The following is a 22,857-nucleotide window of genomic DNA, read 5'->3' as shown; positions in this document are numbered from 1 at the left end:
ACTAAGGTTATAGTGCTAGAAAATGGTGGAGCCCTGGTCTTTGCCTCCTTCTCTTATGTGCAAGACACCCCCCCCCACCCCCCCTCCGCCACAGAGCACTGGTGGAGGGCTGCTCGGCAGCTGGGCACAGTCATTTACTGTGTGCATGGACTTTTTTCATCAGGGTGTAAAAGTACCCATGGGATTGCTAAATTTTTGTAATTTAGAGTATACTTTCTACCTCTTTTGGGTATCAGACAGTTAATATTATAATTATTAAATGTTTTCAGTCCACTGAAAATTTGAATAGAAATCAAGGGACAAAAATAAAAGGACAAGAGATCTAAAATCCATCTTCTCCCTCTGTCTGTTTACCACCTCCAAAACCGTCCACTCCCCACAATTGATAACAAAAATGGTGCTGCGTTTGATGCTACTTCAAATGAGGGGTGGCGGGTTGTGTTAAATCTACTTTATAAATTTAAATAATAAAACCTTATCTTAGTAGGCCCTCCCTCAATATTTTGCCAAACTGAATCACCTAAAGTGAATTCTTTGCTTGTGCCAGGATCAAGGATTGTGGTGTAAATGTTCACACTGTAGTCCTGCAGTGGTTACAGGAGTCCAGTCATCCTTTGATGAGGTGAACTGGAGGTGTGTGTAAACTGTCTTCCTACTAGACTCTCTGACTGAAAAAAGATCACACTTAATCCTGTGATCTAAGATTACTCTTTAGTTTGCTGAATTTAATTTCTTTAGAATTCTTCTGAATAAGCAAATGCAGGCAGCAGGAAAGGGGAAATTGGATTTGTGTATTTATAAATGAGTTGAGCTTAATTACAGCAAGTATGTACATATCTGAAAAATTTTCTCTTTTGGTAATACACATGAATAATCTTATCCAAAAACAATTTATAATATTGTTTTTACTCGTTTCTTCTGCCTTTTATAGAGGATCCAGAACTTCAGAGGTTGGTTACAGAGTTGGAGGCGTGTATATCTCTGCTTCCAGCAATAAGTGGAAATACAAATATTCAAGTTGAAATAGCACTGGCCGTGCAACCACTGAGAAGTGAAAATGCTCAGTTACGCAGGTAAGAATTGCTTTTTGAATATTTTTTTCTTTATGCAAAAGTGTCCCATGGCCAGAGCAAAGGTGCCAAAAGAGATATCTAGGACTCCATAAGGAAAACAGATTTACTGTCTTACTGTGTTTCTACTTTTTCTCCATTTTCCAGACATCGCCAGCATTCTCTAACTCTTGCATTAATTCTGCCCACTGGTACATATTTTCTCTCACCTCTTTTACCTCCGTGGTTGCTTGGTTGGGAGTGTATAGAGAGGGAAATGAAGTACCTCATGCTGTTCATCCGGGTAGTCTAGCCATGCTGCAATAACAAACTCCGCAGTCTCAGTGGCACAGCACAGCAGAAGTTTATTTCTTCCTCATGCCAAGCCCAACACACTCTTTTTCATCCTATGACTCAGGATTTAGGTCCCTCCATTTTATGAGGCCACTGTCTCAGTGTGTGCTTTTCAGGAGAAAGAAGGTGGATATGGCACACCAACTCTACATGCCTCGGTCCAGAAGTGACAGTCTCACTTCTACTTAGATTTTGTAGGCTAAAACGAGGCATATGGTCCTGCCTAATATAAAGATGTGGTACATGGCATTCTCCCATACTTCCCATACACCTGGAGGGAAAGGAGAACCTGATAAGGGTGAGCACCAGTGGGCCACCACACTCAGACATAGGAAAAAACTCATTTAAATTCTTAGATTTGGTTTTTAGGCCACCTTAGTTTGTGTTTGATTTATAGTTTTAATTTGTTTAGGAAAGATGTAAACCAGAGATTGAATCTTGAAATACAGAAATCACTTATATATTATCAGTAATAGCTTCACTTTAAATGTGTCAGTGATGACCACCAAGGCCACCATTCACTGTTTATCAGTGTAGTTTGCAGAGAATTGGAGCACATTTTCAGTGTGTCTACAGCACTGCAGTTAGACTGTGCCCTGAGGGGGTATTACAGTTACATGAGCTATAGGCATTGTACCAGATAGAACCTGCACAAACATTTTCAAGAAACTAGAAAGCAATAAAATAGGATTCTTCGTTGGTGAGTAGCTTAAAATTGTGGATCTGGAGCCTTCAAAGGCACAAGACCTAGTGAGATTTATTTCTCTAAAGATTGTTAGTCTTTAGATACTATGATATAAGATGGGTTTCCCGGGTTTAAATTCTAATAATACTGCCTTCAATCCTGACCTGAGGGATCCCTATAAGAGCATTAGGTTTTGAAAATCAAAACCAGGTACAAATAGTGGTAGTGGTAATAGCCAATACTGCTACTAAAAGGAGCTGAATGATTCTTATGTGCCAGGCTATTGTCCTTTGTATGGCTCATCTCCTTAAATTCTCACAGCAGCTCTGTGAGGTAGATATTATGTTATTCTAATTTACCAATGAGGAAACCAAGGCACAGAGAGGTTATGTAGCTTGCCCAAGGTCACAGACCCTAAGAAGTGACAGACACGAAACTCAAACCCAGGCAGTTTGATTTTAGAGTACAGTAATCTTAATTTCTGCACTTGTACGTTGCATCTGCTAGGAAGTAGAAACTAACTTATTTATACTTCAATATTTAGGTGTATTTTATGGAATAAAATAATATACTATAAGCCATTTGAAATAAACAAGCATGTTTTTAAAGATATGACTATCAAATAATTGGTTTCTTAAATAAGCATACCAGAACTTAGTCTCAGAATAGTCTCTACTTTATCATCCTCACCATGGGAAACAGCAATGGTTCGTATTTATTTACTTTCCTTAGAACATTTTAGAATTGTTTTAGGAGCTAACCTATAAGCAACTCAAGAAAGTGAGATGTACTGCTTTATTGGTCACTGCTTGTTTTTAATTTTTTTTTTTAAAGATTTTATTTTTCCTTTTTCTCCCCAAAGCCCCCTGGTACATAGTTGCATATTTTTAGTTGTGGGTCCTCCTAGGTGTGGCGTGTGGGAGGCCGCCTCAGCATGGCTTGATGAGCGGTGCCATATCCGTGTCCAGGATCCGAACTGACTAAACACTGGGCCGCCAAAGTGGAATGCGCGAACTTAACCACTTGGCCACGGTGCCAGCCCCTGTTTTTAATTTTTTTAAAAGGGTATTAGTTTGATTTCTAACCTAATTCTTCAGACTTAGCCCCCGACCTTTTTGGCTCTATCTCTTTGGAGGACAAAGATTATATATCATGCTATTGCTACTGTCTACTTGACCTTCTAAAAATGAAATTATTGAAAAATAAAGAATTTGTTAGATATGCTCTTTTTAGCAGAATGAAGTTTCCAGCAGAGGTGTAGGAATTCTTGTGCGTCTTTGATAATCTTTATTTCTAAAGAATCTGTAATCTTCATTAACGATGGACGAATGCATAGGCTCATTCAAAACTGTTTGTTAGCATTTTCAGTCAAAAAACATTGTTTTTGTGTTTGGACATTTAGAAACTACATGTTTCCTTTTAGCGAGAAAATTGATTTTTGAGGACTTTCTTGGAGTTTATTGCCATCTTGTGGCTCAAAAAAAAAAAATAGCTGGGTGCATTGTTTCTATGGCATTTGGGCATTTTTTGGCATTTTCAGCTAGACACTTTTTATTTGGGACACCTAACACCGTGCTCAACATTTAGCCTTTCTGATCCTTCCCTACCCATAAAATGTCCATAGTGCTGCATTCATTGTGACCACCAAAAGCCCTGGCACATTCCCAGATTTCCTAGATGAGGGTTGACAGGTTCCAGTTAAGAACCTTTGAGTTAGAGAGCTCTGATTTGTAGGGCAAGTTAGACTTCATGAACACTTCCTGACCGTAGACTCAAATACAAGACCATTATATACTCATGCAGAACAAAAAAATGAAATAGGAGTGAGTGGGAGGAGCCAGGTGTGCACTCAGTCTTTTGGCTTGATAATTGGACAGATGGTAACATAATTCTTCCAGATGGAGCTACTAGGTGAAGAATAGATTGTTTATTTTTTTTTATTCATTTTCTTTTTGAGTTAGGAAAGATAATGGGAGAGCTGGTGAGTTAAGATTTAAGTTAAGTGAATTAGGATTAGGCATGCTGAGTGTGTCATTTACATCATCTGGTGATGTGTACGGTGTAAGTGGAGCACTAGAACAAGATCCAGGATGGAAAGGCAGACTTGAGGGCCATTCGTGAACACATTTTCATCGAGCTTTTCCTAGAGATTTGGCACTGGAGACAGTAGTGAGTAAAAGCAAGTGACTTGTTATCAGCCTGTAAGCGGTACATTCACCAAGAAGGCATAGAGTGTGAGCACAGCCAAGGGAGAGTTGCTGGGGAAGAACAGCTTTTTAAGGAAAGAACACAGCAAGAGGAGCCTGTGAAAGAAACCCGAGGAGGAACAAGTAGGGAAGTGGCAGGAAGACTGGGAGAGAGTGACGTCACAAAACCTAGGGGAAGAAAGCCTTTATAGGAGAGATCTTTACATAACACTTAAAATAAACAAACTGACAAAAGGGACAAAGGTAGGTCAAGAATAAACATCACAAGACAAATCTCCCAAAGAGAACCCAGGAAAATGTTAAACAGCAAGCCATAGTCTCAAGGAAATTAATGATAATAGATCTCTCTTAGAGGCAGAAAGAGATTGAAAAAGTGCTTAAAGAAGAAAAGACAGTAAAAGGAGAAGAAAAGTGAATTAGGTGAGCTCAGGAAAATAAAAGAGAAAAGCAAAAGTGTTACAAAATGAAAGTCCCATTAGAAACAAACAAAATTAACACCAAACAAACGCCAAGTCAGGGATATTTTATTCCATTAGAACCTAAACAATATGAAGGCTGAATTTTGTTGTTGGTTTATTTTTTGGGGGTTTTGCTTTTTTCCCTCAAATCTTTCTGTTTCAATTGGTACTAAATTCATAGTTCTGTGTCTCCTACGAGCCTTGGCTTATTTTTTTTCCCATATCCTTTTTTAAAACAATTTACTAATTTATATTTACTGTGGTAAAATACAAATGACATAGTATTTCTCTTTTTAACTATTGGGAAGTGTACATTTCAGTGGCATTAAATACATTCACAGTACTGTGTACCCATAACCAAAATCTGTACCCCAAACTTTTTCATCCCCAACATAAATCCTCTACTCATTAAACAGTATCTCTCCTTTCTTCCCCCAGCTCTGGGTAACCTCTGTTCTCCTTTCTGTCTCTATGGATTTGAGAAGGCTAAATGTTCGTCTTTTTTGTTTGCTGCTGTATTTCCGGTGCTGAGAATTGTGCCTAGCATTCACTCTAATAAATATTTGTTAAATGATTGAATGCATGATGGATAAGCTTGAAGAAATCATACCGAACAAAATAGAAAAAGAAGGATCTAAAAATTATTATAAAGAACATGATACAATTTATGGAAGAGAATCAAAAGAGATGCAAAATTGGTATAATTAGTGTTCCTGAAAAAGAGAACACAACGAATGTATTGAATAAAGGGAAATTTACTAATCTAAAGATCTGTGTCAGCAGATCGATAGGGCATACAAGATCCCAAAAAAGCTGTGCAAAACGATCAACACCAAGACATATGCTGGTAAAGTTACTACACCTTAAGGACAAAAAAACTTAACTTTTATAGAAACTCAAAAGAAAAGGCAAATCACATGTAAAGAGAAAAATATCAGACTGGCTTCACCCTTTTCACAGCAATATTCGTTTCCAAAAGATCATAGAACATCATTTACAAAGTTCTAAGGGAAAGAAAGTATGCCCCAGGAATCTCCTGTGTGGTCCAGCTGTCCTTTTAGCATAAAGGCAGTAGTCATATTCTCAAGTGTGCAAGAACTTAGGAAATATAGCACCTTGGAACTCCTTTAAAAACAGAAAAAAATTCTTAATGGCAAAGTCCAGTCAACCAAGAGATGAATTCAGATGAAGGAGTGGATTAGAGGTGAACATTCAGTCTACACATAGAACTAAGACAACTGGCAATTATGGTTACAGAGTAGAATGTGTTAGTAATCTTGACAATATAAATTCCAAAATCAATGTTTTTTTTGTATCCTGTTTCCTTTATTTTAGGTTATTTAGATATAGTAGTTTTTAAAGTAAAGAAACATTTGCCTAAAGTTTTTTAGTTCTGATTTCATTTGTTACTTTTCCTTCAGTTAAAATCATGTAATCCTAAATTCAATACATAATATTTTGAAATAGTATTTGTAATATTATCCCATTATTTTAAAATACTATTCGGCTAATTTTTTCTCTCTGAATATGCTAGGAAAATGTCTCAAGATACCCAGCAAATAATGATTATTATTTCTGTTCAGTCTTGTGCTGGAGGTTCTAACCAGTGCAATAAGACAAGGAAAAGAAGTAAAAGCCAACTGCTTTGGGAATTAATGAAGTAAAACTGTCTTATTCACAGTACGAGTCTTTGTAGAAAATCCTGTGAAACCTACAAAAAAGCTAGTAGAATTAATAAGTGAGTTTAGCATGGTTGCAGGAAATGAGATCAGTGTACAGAAGGCAATTATATTTCTACAGACTAGCAATGAACAATTTGAAATGAAATTTAAAATCAGTTCTATTTTCCGTAGCATCAAAAAATATGAGCAATTTAGAGATAAATTTGATAAAGATGTGTAAGACTTGTATGCTGAAAACTATAAAACATTACTGAGAAGAATTAAAGAAAACATATAAATGAGAGATAAACCAGACCCATAGAGTATAGTATTTATTACTGTTAAGATGTCAGTTTTCCCTAAACTGATCTATAGATTCTGTACAATTCCAGTGAAAAACCCAGCAGGCTTTTTTATAGAAAGTGATTCTAAAATTTATATGGAAATTCAAATAATCTAAAATAACCAAAACAACTTTGGGAAAGGAGAACAAAATTGGTACTATCCTATTTCAAGACATAAAGTTATAGTAATCAAGACAGTGTAGCACTGGTGTAAAGATAGACAAATAGATCATTGAAACAGAATAGAGTCCAGAAATAAACTCACACATATGGAGAACTGATTTTTGACAAAGATGCCAAGGAAATTCCATGTGGGAAGAATACTCTTTTCAGTAAATAGTGGTGGAACAATTGGAGAGCCATATACCAAAAAGAAAAAAAAGAACCTCAACCATTACCTCACACCATACACAAAATTTACTTGACATAAATCACAGATCTTAATGTACAAGGTAAATCTACAGAACTTATGTAAGAAAACACAGGAGGAAACCTTAGTGAGCTTGCGTTGGGAAAGATTTCTTAAATATAATACAAAAAATAGAACTAGAAAAGAAAAAAATGAGTGAATTAGAATTTACCAAAATTTAAAATTTTTGCTCTTCGAAAGGCGCTATTACTAAAAATGAAGAGGCAAACTACAGACAGAGAATACTTGCAATACATATATCCAAGGCAGGACTTATATATAGGCTGTATAAAGAACTGTAGCAACTCAGTAATAAGACAAATAACAGTTTAAAAATAGGCAAAACATTTGAATAGACACTTCACCAAAGAAGATATATGCATATCAAATAAGCACACGAAAATATGTTCGTAATCATTAATTATTAGGAAAATGCAAATTAAAACCATGGTAAGATACTACTGCATACCCACTAGAATGGCTAAAATTCAAAAGACCATAGCAAGTGTTAGAACATGGAGGAACTGAAACTTTCATAATTTGCTGGTGGGAATGTAAAATGGCACAACCACTTTGGAAAACAGTTTGGCAGTTTCTTAGGAATTGAACATATACCACATGATGCAGTCCTTCCACTTTTATGTATTTACACAAGAGAAGTGTCCACACAAAAACTTGTTCGTGAATGTTCATAGGAAACAACCCAAATGTCTGTCAGTGGGTGAATGGATAAACAAATGATGGTACATCCATACGATAGAATACCACCCAGCAGTAAAAAGGAAGGAACTATTGATGCATGCAACAGCATGGATGGATCTCACAATCGTTATGCTAAGTGAAAAAGCCAGGCTAAAGATGTATATTGTATGATTCCATTTACAATATAATTGTATAGTGTAAAATTCTAGAAAATGCAAACTAGTCTATATATCAGTGGTTGTCTGGGAAGGGGATGTTATGAAATGGGGCATGAGGAAACTTTTGAGGGTGATGAATATCTTGATTGTGTCGATGGTCTTACGTATCACATGTCAAAACTTATCAAATTATACACTTTAAATATGTGCAGTTTATTGTATATCAGTTTCATCTCAATAAAGCTATATTTAAAAAAAATGAACTGAAAAAAAGAAATATTTGCCTAAATCTCAACAGTTCTTTTCCTTTGTTAAAATCAAGTAAACTTAAATATGACGTATTTTAAAATAGCATGTATAGCATTATCCATTTTTAAAAGATTCTCTTGTGTTATTTTTTATCATGTATCATTTTTTATTGAACAATCGTTTTTTAAAAGCCTGGCCCTGAAGGCTGGGAATGAGAGGGAAAAGCATAGCTAGTGGCACAGTTAGGTTGGAAGGTAGAGATGAGAGGTTACAATGAGTGATGGAAAGTATAGATTGGCTATGTTGGGGAAGAGAAGAATCTGACCAGGGACATACAAAAAAATTGTCAAGCAAAGCATCTGTCACACACTTGGTATGTAAGAGGACCTCAGCACTTGCTGTTTTTCTGGAAAATACCAAAAGAAGGGATCACCAGTTTGTGCTGCCTTTTCTAGATTTGTGCTCTTTGTTGTAAAGGGAAAGCTTTTCAGAAAAGCAGAAAACAAATATTAGGTCATATTATACTGTTGTTCTGAAGTTTGCTTTTTTTCACTTTACAGTGTGTGTTGGAGATCTTTCCATGTCAGTCATATGGATGTCTAATTTTTTTAAATACCTATGTATTTGTATTTCTTAGTATGGATACATCATGATTTGTATAGCATTTTAACTTCTATTAAGTATTGCTGTTGTGAACACCCTTGTTTATATCTACAAGATTCTGGATGTTTTTGCACATGTACAACTATTTCTAAGAGATAACTTAGAATTATTTTGTCCAAGATTACGAACATTTTTTTTTCTTTTTTTAAAGATTGGCGCCTGAGCTAACAACTGTTGCCAGTCTTTTTTTTTTTGCTTTTTCTCCCCGAATCCCCCCAATACATAGTTGTATATTTTAGTTGTGGGTCCTTCTAGTTGTAGCATGTGGGATGCCATCTCAACATGGCCTGATGAGCAGTGCCATGTCTGTGCCCAGGATCCGAACCATTGAAACCTGGAGCTGCCAAAGTGGAGCACACAAACTTAACCACTCGGCCACAGGGCTGGCCCCCAGATTATAAACATTTTACATCTTCTGGATGCTGCCAAGTTGCCATCCAAAATGGTTGTACCAATAGACTCCCATCAACTGGGATAAGTCATTTCCCTGTACCACATTTCCCTCACCATCAAAGAATGTTATTTCCTTTTATTTTTGCAATCCTGTGGTCATAAAATATCTTCTGCTTTAAATTTGCATTTCTTGGGGCCAGCTGGCTGGCGTAGTGGTTAAGTTTGTGCAGTCTGCTTCAGCGGCCTGGGGTTCAGGGGTTCAGGTTCCAGGCGTGAACCTACATACTGCTCATCAAGCCATGCTGTGGCAGCATCCCATCTATAAAAAAGAGAGGAAGATTGGCCCAGATGTTAGCTCAGGGACAATCTTCCTCAAGCAAAAACAGGAAGATTGGCAACAGACGTTAGATCGGGGCTGATCTTCTTCACCAGAACAAACAAACAAACAAACAAAACCACCTTGCATTTCTTCATGTTAGTGAGACTGAGCATTTTTCTTAGGTTTAAAGGCCATTTCTATTTCTTATGTGAATTGCCCATTCTTATCCTTTGTCACTTTGTACTGCCTTTCTTTCTGGTTTGTAGGAACTCTTTAATTGTTATGGACTTTTATCTGTTATATTTGTGGCAGGTATTTTCTTCCAGACTGTTATTTCTAGATCAAGTTTCAGGTTTTGATATAGTTAAACCCTTCATTCTTTTATTTGACGTTTGCTGTGTTTTGAGTCTTGCTTGGGAATGCCTTCCCCACTTCAAGATTATGTAGATTTCCTCCCTAAAACTTGTATAGTTGGGTTGGTTTGTTTGTATATTTTATGTTTAACTCTTTAATCCATCTAGAATTCATACATATAAATGAGGTGAGGTAGGGCACTATCATTTTAGATTCAGTAACAAACATAACTACTTTAATGCAGAATATTTTTAGGCAGGTAATTCTGGAAAGATACTAGAGATAACCTTTTTTTAGTGTTAACTTCTTAGAAGTAAAGAAAACACTTATAGTTCCTTTTGTACATTCCTATTTGTGAAGCCGCTGCATTGTGAAGTTCATTGTAGGGCAAAGTTGCTGCTTATTAGCCTTCTCTTTACTTAAATAAGGCCATTAACTTTTCCATCTTGAAAGAAATTGTTAGAAACGTAAATTTGCTTTTCCCAGTTTTTTCAGTGTGTGACAAACCAAGCAGACAGATCTGGGTCCCTATAAGTATTCTAGTTCACAGTTATGACAGATCTTTTAAAAAGTAGATCATTACTAGTGTAAGGAAAATACAGAGAAGGAAGACGGAAGAAAATAGCAAGAGGAGATAGGAAATGAAAAAAATGGAAAAAACAAGGAAATCACTGAAAAGATAAGAGGACAAAAAAGGGAAGAGGAAAAGTGAGTTAACCTTTTCCTAGTGAGGAGAGGTTTTATGCTGCCCCAGGCAGTCTTTTAAAAGTTATCTCAGGCCCTGTGATAATAGCAGTGGTGTCATTTTGTGGTTTTGTTTATTTGGTTTTTGTCCTTTGTTTTGGGGATGTGATGGCCTTCTGCTGTCCTAGCAGCTGCCACCATTTGTGATGTCTTTTTTAGAATAGGCTGTCAAATGTACCCTGGTAAATGGGCTTGCGGTTCTGGCATTCATGTCTCTTCATTATTTCCTTTAGGCAGTTGAGAATTTTGAACCAGAAACTTAAAGAACAAGAAAAAACTCAAAAGACATCTGGTTCTCTGCAATGCAACCTTGAATGTACGTAAAAGAACTTGAAGCACTGATGGTAAATTCTTTGTGGCTCTGGAACTGTTGATAGAGAATTGAGCTTTGTTACTTAGTTTGTCTTAAGTGGACTTTTTAAAACACAAAAATAGGAATAGTACTCTTTATTAGAGTTTGAAATAGTGCAAAAACACAAAAATAAAAGATCTATGCTATCACTTCCCAATAATACACCCTTATTTACCTCCCCCCCGCAAAAGGCTGTATTTCCTTTCACTTATCTTCTGTTCATATATAATTGTTTTATTTCACAAATACTTGCTGAGTACCTACTATGCGCCAGGCACTAATAGAACTATACATGTACTTTTTCTTTTTTAAAAATGAGATTGCATGTGTATGTACTCTTCTGCAGCTTGCATTTACTCACTTAACATGTAGTAGACATTTTTGTCCATCAAAATACGTAAATATCTTGCTTTCTGTTTACGGATTATATGGATATTTTGCTTATGTGGTTCTATCATAAAGTATTTGAAGTCCTCTGCTGATAGATATCTAGGTACTTCCCCATTTTCCCAATGCAAACAATGTTACAATGAAAATCCTTGTGCATGTGTCTTTGTCATGTGTGTGAGCATTTCTGTAGATTATAGCAGTAGAATTGCTGAGTCAAAGGGTATATGCGGTTGCAATTTTGACAGATAATGCCAAATCATCCTTATGGATCACAAAGGTTAAAGGAAAAGAAAAGAAAAAAAACTAATAGTACTAGAGGAAAATATGAGAACTTTTTTTTTGTATTCTTGGGAATTTTTCCTAAGCCTGACAAAATCTCATGCCACAAAGCAAAAGACTGATAAAACACGTCCCAGAATTTTTTTTCATTTTCTCCACAGTGAAATTGTAAATACATTCGAAAAGCATCAACAAAATGGGGAAATTTTTTTGCAATACATGATATGATAAGTATATAATTTTCTTAATATATAAATATCTCTTGCAAAGCAATAAGAAAAATATGAGCGCCCAACAGGACACACACTTCGTAAAAGTGTTCAACTTCATCAGAGTAATTTTGGAAAAGATTACTCCTTCCACTATGAATAAATGATGGAGGTGCAGATGGATGGGTGAGAAGCCAAGACAGGAAGTGGGGAGATCAGTGGTTGCCATTCTAAGTAGCTTCTCTCTTTTTATTCTCTGTCCATTTACTTTATTGTTTCCTTGAGAGCATTTATGGCTATTTATAAATATTTATCAGCTCCATGAGAGCACGGGCCATGTCTCTCTTCTTCACCACTGTATGCCCAGATTCTTATACAGTGCCTCACACATAGTAAGCCTTCACTCAAGGCTGCATTTGTTGAATGAATGCTGCTATATACTTTTATAGCTATTAATAAGAATGTGATAGACTTATGTGCTGATACATGACAATCTTATGGGGGAAAAAGGGCAAGGTTAGCAGCATGGGTATAGTATGATTCATTTATGTTTAAATATATATGTTATATGCAAAAATATTTTCCAGAAAGATACTAAAGGTAATACTGATGGCCTCTTGGGGGAGAATTGAGGTGGGGTAAGAGGGAGACTCTTCGTTGAGAATCATTTCATATCATTGGTATTTCGTGGTGTTTGAATTTTTTTACTTTGTGCATGTATTATTCTTTCATCAAGAAAGGTAAAAAAATTTAATGCCCGAACTATCAATTGGAGAAGAAAGGCATGATTTCTGCCAATCAATTTATAAAAATATATTTAGTATTTACGTAGAACTGCTCAAGCATGTAATTGTTAAGCAAAATCAATAAATTCCAAGCCTTTTCTTTTTAAAAAAGATCTTTTCCAGGTTTGTACTTTGTAAATTGGGGAACCAATTATTTGATTTGTTTTGTCTTATAGTGTTTTCTCTTCAGTCATTGAACAAGTCACTGCAAAATCAATTACAGGAGTCACTAAAGAGCCAGGAATTACTACAGAGTAAAAATGAAGAGCTTTTAAAAGTGGTTGAAAATCAGAAAGATGAAAACAAAAAATTTGCTGGTATATTTAAAGAGAAAGATCATACTTTACTTGAACATAAACAGCAATTTGACATTGAGACAACAAGAATGAAAATTGGTATGTATTTGAACTGTAGTTATGGTCACGTTTTTTAAAAAAAGAATAAGGAAACTGAAATTTGTTTGTTGTTTTAGAATTAGAAGAAGCCTTAGTCAATGTGAAAAGCTCCCAGTTTAAGTTAGAAACTGTCGAAAAGGAAAATCAGTTATTGGGAATATCATTACGTCAGCGTGATGCCGAGGTGACTCGACTGAGAGAACTAACCAGGTAATCTTGACTTCATTTGAATGACTTAATCCTTTTATTAGACGTATTTATAAACTTCAAAATAATTTTAGACCTGCTGGCTTTCCCCTTTTTCTCTTGTTTTGTCAATGTTTTGTTAATTTCTAATGATGTTTTCTTCTGTTCCAATTAAATTAGTTTAGAAATTCTGAACTTGCCTAAATGCTTTTTTATTTTTATTTTATTTGTTTATTTTTTAAAGTAAAAGGTAAGTTATTACTTCCCTTCCTTTTTTTATCCCCTGAGGAAGATTCCCCCTGAGCTAACATCTGCTGCCAATCTTCCTCTTTTTTTTTTTTTTGGTATGTGAGCCACTGCCACAGCATGGCAACTGATAGACAAGTGGTGTAGGTCTACACCCGAGAACTGAACCTGGGCTGCCGAAGTGGAGCACAGTGACCTTAACCATTAGGCCACTGGGGCTGTCCCTAAATGCTTTTTTAAACCATGTGATTCTAGGAGAAGGACTCTGATGAGGAGCTGAAGACTTCTTTAGCAAAATGGTTGAGAGTTGTCTGGCTCTGAAGCCAGAGAGACCTGAGTGGAATCCCAGCTCTACCACATATTAGCTATATGACTTTGAGCAGGTTATTGAACCTCTCTAAACCTCAGCTATAAAGTAGGGACATGAGTAGGGTTGATGGGAAGACTAAGAAATAATTTGTGAGAAGCACTTTTCACAGTAAGCCCTCATGCTGGATGATCTTGAGTAAGTCATTTAGCCTCTTTGATCCTCATTCATTTCAACAGTAAAAGGATGGAGTTGTCAGCAACCCCTAAGGTCCGTTTGTTCTCTAAAGTGTCTTTTCTCAAGTAAATAAAATCACCTCACTCAATTTTTATATCATATGCACTTATAAAGTTCAGTTTTTTCTTGAGACATTTGCTAAGAATTGGATTTTCAACTATTTAGAATCCTAGAGGAGAAGTCAGTTCTTTTAGGCGTGCATATCATCGCATCTGACCATGCCTTTGAGTGCTCCTGACAGGCCATGCTATAAAACCCTCTCCTTTGTGTTTCAAATGAGAAGATGCATTTTGAATTATAAACTTTTAGGCAAATGGATGATGTAGTAATATATATATAATATTTATTTAGTTTTGTAAACATATTCAAAATGACTTTATAAAAGCTATGTTAATATGCAAGTACCACTTTTTTACCACATTCATATTGCATAGAATAATTTCATTAAAACTTTACTGAACAGTGGGACAAGCAAAAGACAATTCTTGTATCTGTGCAGTTTTTAATTAGGCTCTAGCCAGAGTTTCTAAAATGTTGGCCTGTACCACTCTTGTTCAAAGTAGAGTAGTTGAGAGAATGTCCCTTCTTAGGAAAGTCTTTATAAAGTCTCCGAAGAAAAGCATCTCCTATTTTCTGAGGATTAATTTTGGGGTGAAAACTCTCTTATTATCTAGTATTTATAGTAAAAGAAGCCAGTCACAAAAGGCCACATATTGTATGGTTCTGTTTCTATGAAATGTCCAGAGTAGGCAAATCCATGGGAACAAGAAGTAGATGAAAGGTGGCCAACAGTGGGAAAAGGAGAGAATGGGGAGTAACTGCTGATGGGTCCAATTTCTTTCTAGGGTGAAGCAAGTGTTCCGAAATTAGGTACAGATGATGGTTGTACAACTCTATGAATATACTAAAAACCGTGAAGTTGTACACTTTAAAAGGGTGAATTTTAAGTATATAAGTTATATCTCAATAAACTTCTTTATTTAAAATATATATGCTATACATTCTGTTTGGATAAAGAAAAACAGGACAGCAAGTAGCATGGTTGAGGTCCAGGAGCAGTTGCTTAGGTGTCATTGGGAGCATCTTCTCATTTAAGGGGCTTGGTTCTCAGCCCCTAGCAGATAATGAAGCAGAGGATCTAGTTTCATGGGACTTTTCTTCATACCATTAAATTCAGCTCGTTTGTGATCATGAAATCAGAAGCTGATGTTGTCTTTTATTTATAAACTACTTTGATTTTTTTTTTAAGTCCTCTCTCTCCCATATCTATTATTTTATTTGTCCTCAGCAATAGGGGAAAGATTTCAATATCTGCATTTTCATAGATGGTGAAACTGGGGCCATGCAAGTTAAATATTAATAGAAAGTTAGTAACAGAGCTGGGACTAGAACTCACATCTCTTAATTTCTAGCCAGGTTTTCTTGCACATGGCATCGCCTTAGCTAAAATAGTTTGTTCCTGGTAACAACTCTATGCTTAATTTAGTCTAAGTAAACTGTAGCATTTTTTTACCTGGGAGATGGATGGATAAATGGATGGGTTCATTTGCTTATTCATTTATTCAACAACATTTATTGTATGTTATGTTCCAAATATATATGTGTGAAACACACCCCAAAATATTTAATCATTTTAGTTGCTAAATATCCACATCACCAAGCAAAAAGTTTATTCTAGTGCTTTGGCGATGATGTAGGGAGATACATCTTTTTTTGAGGATAAACTGGATTAAATACTATTTAACAAGAGTGGTGCATTTGCAAAAAAAAAAAATTGATAACAAAAATGAAAGACCAGTTTTCAGAGTAAGGAATAGTGTAATTCTTCTAGAAATTAGCATAATGGAAGCCCAGAGAAAGGGAGGGACTTCCCTGACTTTCACAGCTAGTCAGTGTCTGAGTTGGTGCCTGAGCCAAGACTTCAGATTCGCTCTTCAGCCTTGCATCCTGTTTTCAAAAGGACAGCCTTTCTGGGAGAGAGGACCCATTACTGAGATTCTTCTACCTTTGTAGAAGATACCTTTGTACCTGCTCATTCTTTCGGAGTTCAGTCTTGTCCCAGGAAACATTTCAGTCAATGACCGCATGTACGACGGAGGCCCTGTAAGATCAGTACCTTACAGCCTAGGGGTGTAGTAGGCTGGACCACCTAGGTTTGTGTAAGTACACTCTGTGACGTTTGCACAACGAGATCGCCTAACGACACATTTCTCAGAATGTCTCCCCGTTGTTAACAATGCACGACTGTAGCACACAGCCTGCCTTTTCCAGTGTTTATTAGGAATGGAAAAGGATTCACCTGCAACTGGAGCCTTTTCTTAACGCTTAACCTAACAGAGAAGCATAAGAACTGAAAAAGCTCATTAGTTCTTGTGTATTATCTGCCCTTAGGAAAGACGCTGTCTAAAATACACACATTTTGCTCTCCTTTTCTAAAGACTCAAGAATTTTCCTGTCAGTTTTTTTCCATTGTTGTCAAAGACCTTTTCTCTTTATGCTGGGCATAAATCCCGCCTCTGACTACCAGCTCACCTGTTAGTCAGGTCAACTGGACCTTTTAAATGATTATAGCAACCTTGTAGGGCAGGCTTAGCACAGTGTCTTAAAGGGGTTAGTACTGCGCCTCCTTTTTCTGAAAATTCATTAACAGCTTCAAAATGCTAGTTATACTCATTGATGGAGACTTTTGTTTTGTCCTTTAAATTAAAAAGCAAAGCAAAAAAAGCCTGGTCCTTGAGCTTAATTGTATCTAAATTCACCCACGTTGGTGATTTTTAATATCTTTGGTGACACCCTGTGCAATTCAGTTAGTAGGAACCTCTGCAGTACGACAGCTGGGCTCTGTGGCCACTTTAGTTTTACTGTAGACATTAGGGGGTAAAGCAGCATCTGACAATACAGATGCATCTTCATGTACATCTTCCACATCCCTCTTCCCTCCAGGCATACACCTCAGTCAGATAGGTGTATGTTTGTGTGTGTGTGCGTTTTAAATAATCTCTTAGAAAAGGGATTTCACAAAATTTCTGAATGCCTTTCTCAGACTATTGGGGAGAGATAATGGGACTAGAAGGTACACAAGTTCTAAGCAAATACCCTAAACCATCTCTCTCTCCCTTCTCCACCCTTCAATAATTTTGAATTACATCTTTATCACTTTTTTAGATTTTACTGCAACATGTTATAAAATCATTAAAATGTGAGAAAAATGAATATATTTTCGGTAAATAAGTAGTAAATATTCTTCTAATAGCTTCTAAGAGCATTCTTACAAGTGCTGATAGTTACTTAAATTAGTATATTTTTATAAGCAGCTGAGAAAGAACCTTGCATTTCTTATTATGAAAATGTGCCAGTTTTCTAAGCATTAAAAATCAGTGTATTTAGCCATGTTGCATATAATAGAAACACAAATATATCCATTTTTAACTATTTAGGTGCTTGTATTGCTTCCTTTAAAATTTTGACATATTCTCAGCTCTTTAATTACAGAGATTTTTCTTTTAATTTCAGAGAGAATGGTGAGTCACCTTTTGTTTATACATCAGAAGATTAATGATTGCTATTAATTTCCAGAGATTAAGCTCTTATTAATGTCATTGTCCCTTCTTTTTTTTTTTTTTTTTGAGGAAGATTAGCCCTGAGCTAACATCCACCGCCAGTCCTCCACTTTTTACTGAGGAAGATTGGCCCTGAGCTAACATCTGTGCCCATCTTCCTCCATTTTATATGTGGGATGCCTGCCAAAGCATGGCTTGATGAGCTGTGCTAGGTCTGGGCCTGGGATCTGAACCAGCGAGCCCCCAACCACCGAAGTCGAGCGCATGAACTTAACCACTGTGCCATTGGGCTGGCCCCTCATCCTTCCTTTCTTTATCGCTGATTTTGTCCACAGCAAAGTTAACATTTTTATTTAAGTCTGGAAAGAAATATCAACATAAGTATTCCTTTTCTAAAAATAAAAATAAAAATTCCGTTATGCAGTTTGATCAAATTAATTAGTGGGTCATTATTCGTTACAGCATTCTTTTTTTTTTTTAAGTTTTTATTTTTCCTTTTTCTCCCAAAGCCTCCTGGTACATAGTTGTGTATTTTTAGTTGCGGGTTCTTCTAGTTGTGGCATGTGGGATGCCGCCTCAGCATGGCTTGACCAGCAGTGCCATGTCCGCGCCCAGGATTCAAACCAGCGAAACCCAGGGCCGCCGAAGCAGAGCGCGTGAACTTAACCACTGGGCCACGGGGTTAAGCATTACAGCATTCTTTTAAAGATAAATTCCTATAGATATTTTTTGTCTTTTAAAAATAGCTCATTGGCTTCTTGGAAGAGGTATGAGAAAAAGTTTTGAAGAACAATCAGAACTCAAAATACAGCACATTTAAGATGACAGTGTGAGCCAGCTTGGAAAAAAATATTTTCTTCCTTTCATAGGAAAAAAAATCACTCACTCTGTATCCAGAGATACAATCACTGCTAACTGTTTAGTGTAGAAGTTTCCTTTTAGCATTTTATTTGAATGTGTGTCTGTTTTTACGAAAATAGTATTGTACCTGTTACTTAGACCTGCTCTTTTAAATTTAACCGTATAAAATGAACATTTCCCCATCAATAAATATTCTTTACAACATGACTATAAATGGCTATGATGCAGTTATACCATAATTTAAATAAATCAGTTCACCGTATTTGAAGATAAAGATATTAAGTCCATCTATTTTCTGTTATAAATTATATCTTCTTAAATACATTTTTGGGTACCACCTGTTGGTGTTCATCAGTAGGATAAATTCTTAGAAGTGCAAATTGTTAGGTAAAAGGTGTGGAATATACGAATCTTCTGACGCATTGCCACTTTACTCTCCAGAAGAGTGATACCAGTGTACACTAATAGTGCCTGCCTCTCTGAGCTTCTCTAACAATGGGTATTATTCTTATTTTGCTATGTTAATTTGGTAGACCAAAAAAATTTTTTAATCACATTTCAAAAATGTGAATTTCTCTGATTAGAAGTTGAGCTTTTAAAACATTTGTTGGCTAGTTGTAATCTTTTAAAATTACCTGTTGCTGTTCTTTGTTTCTTTCTTTAAATTGGTATGCTTCTTTTTCATATCCGTATGTAAGAACATACATGATTCAATTCAGATAGACTGAAGGCTTGGTATAAAATGGGTTTAATGTGACTACTAATAAAAGCTGCCATCAAATGAACACCCATTTAGCCTGAAACTGAACTAAGCATTTTAACCTTATATTTTATTATTTTATCTTATTTAATGTTCATTGTAATTCTAAAGTTGTTGTCCTCATTTTGCAATCAAAGAACTGAGATTCAGAAAGGCTGAGTGACTTGCCCAAGTTCATAGCTAGTGATAGTGCTAGGATTTGATTCCACTTCTGTTTGACTTCAAACCCTGTGTGTTTTTCCTTATATCACACTTTTCCTGGTATCTAGCTGTTGCTTATACCTAATTATGCCAGATAATTATCTCTAACCACCCTTTTTTCCCAGTATTGTTCCAGTGTCATTTACATATACATTTTAAATGGAGATAAATAATTACAGTCATGTGCATAGTAATGATGTTTCGGTCAGTGACGGAGCGCATGTATGACGGTGGTCCCATAAGATTAGTACCATTTAGCTTAGGTGTGCAGTAGACTATGCCATCTAGGTCTGTGTAAGTGCTGTAGAGGAGGAAGGAATGTCCCCTACTCTCCTAGTTCTTCTGGCTGGTCTGAGAACTAAATTGACATGAGAAAGATTAACAGGAGAAGAACAAACAAAAATTGAGTAACATTTATACGTAGGAGAAACCCAGGAAAATCGAGTAATTTGCCAAAATGTCCAAAGCCCTCACCTTAAATACCTTCCTCAGCTAAAGACAAAAGAATATGTTGGGGGTGGCAAGAATCAGAGACTTTAAAGGCAAGGAAGGCAATACACAGGTGACAAGGAACAAGTGTTTGTAAAAGAAGTGTTTTTTGGCCACACAGACACAGAAGAACACAGAGGGAGCCCAACAAACAGGCTGTTCTAGATTGCTCCCGGTCCACCACCTACTTCATGTTCTGCTAAGGTGGTAGCTCGCTTCCTGAGACAGACTTTTTATCTGAATTCTTTAGGCAGTTAAGGGAGAGGTAATAAGAAAAACTTGAGTCTTTTGTTTCTTAAAAATAATCAGCCTAAAATAATACTCATGTTAAAGAGACACAAAATTTTATTCCCCTTCAGTATACTCTGATGTTCATACAATGACGAAATCACCTAACGAGGCATTTCTCAGAATATATCCCTGTTGTTAAGTGATGTATGACTGTACTAACAGAATCCACTAACAAATGAGTAGTATATTTATCATTTTGCATTGTTGGTCAAGAATAAGGCATCTCTATACCTTGAGAGAAAAAAGTTTCTGAGCCTCTATTTTTAGATATAATAAATATTAGATTTGATGCAGACCAAGATCTTTTATTTGTTATTTTAATTTGCTGTCTCCAGAGCATATTGTGTGATTTTGTGCTTTTAGTTGCTTTTTTCCATATTAAGAACCAGGCCCTTCCCTCAAATTCTTTCTCTTAAAGATGAAGAATATATAAAGAAATGAAAGAAATGGGTAAAAATAATAATAATTAGTGTACTGAATTCTTCTTAACAGAACTTTACAGAGCAGTATGGCAAAGCTTCTCTCAGATCTTAGTATGGACAGTGCTCACTGCAAGCCTGGGAATAATCTTACCAAATCACTTCTGAACATTTATGAAAAACAACCTCAGCATGACCCCATCCCTGCTCACACTTCCATCATGAGCTACCTAAACAAGTTAGAGACAGGTCACACTTTCACACGCTCAGAGCTACTTTCTACAATTGACAACGAAGAAAACATGGTGCCAGATAGACCCTATGAAAATGTTCTGCCTCCCAAAGGCCCTCAACCTAGAGACACTAAAAACATGGAGGAAGTATGTGCCCCTGGAATCATTTCTACCCTTTCAAAACACGGTTCTGATGAGGAGAGTGAAATTAAGACTTTAATAGAAGATGAGTGTAATTTGGATAATACAATTTACATTCCATTTGCTAGAAGCACTTCTAAAGAGAAACCACCATTATCTAAGAGAGTATCCCCCCAGCCACAGATCAGTGTAGCTCCACCACAGCTTGTCAGCAGCAGTGCACTTGTCTCTGAAAAAGAAAATAAGTTGTGTGCACCCAGAGTCTCTTCCTCCTCCAAAAAGGAAGCAGAAGTTGCACCTGAGAAACTTTCCAGAACAGCTGATATGGAGGACAAGCACCTCCTCGAGAAAATAAAGGAAGCCCTCTGCAAGATCCCTGCTGCCACCGGGGAGCCACAGGTGCCTGCTGCGAGTCACGGCCCCTCCACTTGCCGCAGCAGCAGCATTCAAGTGAAAAGCAGTGCCATCCCTGACGGTAGCTTTTTAAATTCTGACTTGATGTCCGACTGGAGCATCTCTTCTTTTTCGACATTCACTTCTCGTGATGAACAAGACTTCCGAAATGGCCTTGCAGCCCTGGATGCCAATATTGCTAGACTCCAGAAGTCCTTAAGGACTAGTCTTCTGGAGAAATGAACTCAGAAGAAAATGGTTTGAGTGCGTTTTCTTAAGTATTCTTTTAAGTGTTCTTTTTAAGAATAGAACTTGGCTACACTGAATGTATATTTAAATTTCTTTAGAGAAATGATGTTTTATATTAATTATTTGTGAAACAAATTGTTTGAATAATAAATTTGTTATTGGAATACATTGACACTGTGGAGCTTATAAAAACAAGTCATCTTAAGAAATTAACATTTGCTAAGAGAAGAAAGTTGTAGATAACTAGGAAGTATTGTAAATAACATTTATTTAGCACCTAGCAATCAGAGTTCTTTTATTACCCTGCTGGTCTAAGGGTACAGGTCAGAAGAATTCTCTGCTGTCCTAAAAGATAATGGGAAGGGAGTATCTGGGTACAATTTACTATTCTCAGACTAGAGTTTCTTTTCTCTTTCAGGATTTGTGTTTGTTTTTTTGATGGCATTGTGTTTTTATCTGAGATGCTCTGTGCTGTAGGCTAGTGTTTTGGGTGAGATATATAAACATTTCTTTAAGAGAAAAAGTGCCAACATCTCTACCTCTTAAAAAACATCAATTGGTCCAAGAAAATATAGGTAACATCCTAAGTTAGCATATGGTTTCTTAGAACTTTGGCACTTTTATTTATTTTTATCCTGAATGCATGTTTAAGACCTTTAAAAGATAAAGTCAGACTGATAAAAAAATGCTAACAGTTAAGTTTCAGTTTTGCGAATTTTTTTAATAAAAAAATATTGCCCTTATTATGTTTGAACATGATGGAGTTTGTAAATGTTGCAATGGTTGTAATTCTGCCTTTCTGGACCAATTTTTTTTTTCTAGCCCTTTACCGAGAACATTCTCTATCCTATAAATAGTATGAACTATGTTGGTCTCTGCTTCTCTAACCAGCATTACTTAACTACTCAGCATCACCTTCCTCCACGTAAGCAGCACATTTTTAACTCTTGGAAAGGTGTGTGTTATGCTATCACTAATACTTCATACAAAGACCGTGCCAGGCATTATTGTGTTTAGTGCTTGGGCAGGCTTTAGCATTAAAGAGTGTTCTGCTGGTCCAGAACCTCTTCCTGCTGGGTTTTTAAGTGTTGGTGCTACAACTGCTGAAGGACCCAGATGTGGTCT

General features: G+C 36.3%; 1 protein-coding gene across 1 annotated transcript in view; it reads left to right on the top strand.

Moving 5' to 3' along the window:
* Nucleotides 1-22,469, top strand: part of CCDC14 (coiled-coil domain containing 14) — a 44,885-nt gene extending 22,416 nt beyond the window's left edge. The window contains exons 9-13 of the mRNA XM_046659769.1: nucleotides 932-1,073; nucleotides 10,983-11,065; nucleotides 12,941-13,159; nucleotides 13,237-13,369; nucleotides 20,790-22,469. Coding sequence (XP_046515725.1) covers nucleotides 932-1,073; nucleotides 10,983-11,065; nucleotides 12,941-13,159; nucleotides 13,237-13,369; nucleotides 20,790-21,726 — 1,514 coding nt within the window. The 3' untranslated portion in view covers nucleotides 21,727-22,469. The remainder of the gene's footprint in view (nucleotides 1-931; nucleotides 1,074-10,982; nucleotides 11,066-12,940; nucleotides 13,160-13,236; nucleotides 13,370-20,789) is intronic.
* The last annotated feature ends 388 nt before the right edge of the window (nucleotides 22,470-22,857 follow it).

Source organism: Equus quagga, chromosome 4, assembly GCF_021613505.1.
Source record: "Equus quagga isolate Etosha38 chromosome 4, UCLA_HA_Equagga_1.0, whole genome shotgun sequence".
Lineage (NCBI taxonomy): Eukaryota > Metazoa > Chordata > Mammalia > Perissodactyla > Equidae > Equus > Equus quagga.
The sequence above is the reverse complement of the archived record's forward strand: the minus strand, read 5'-3'. Positions and strand labels throughout refer to the sequence as shown.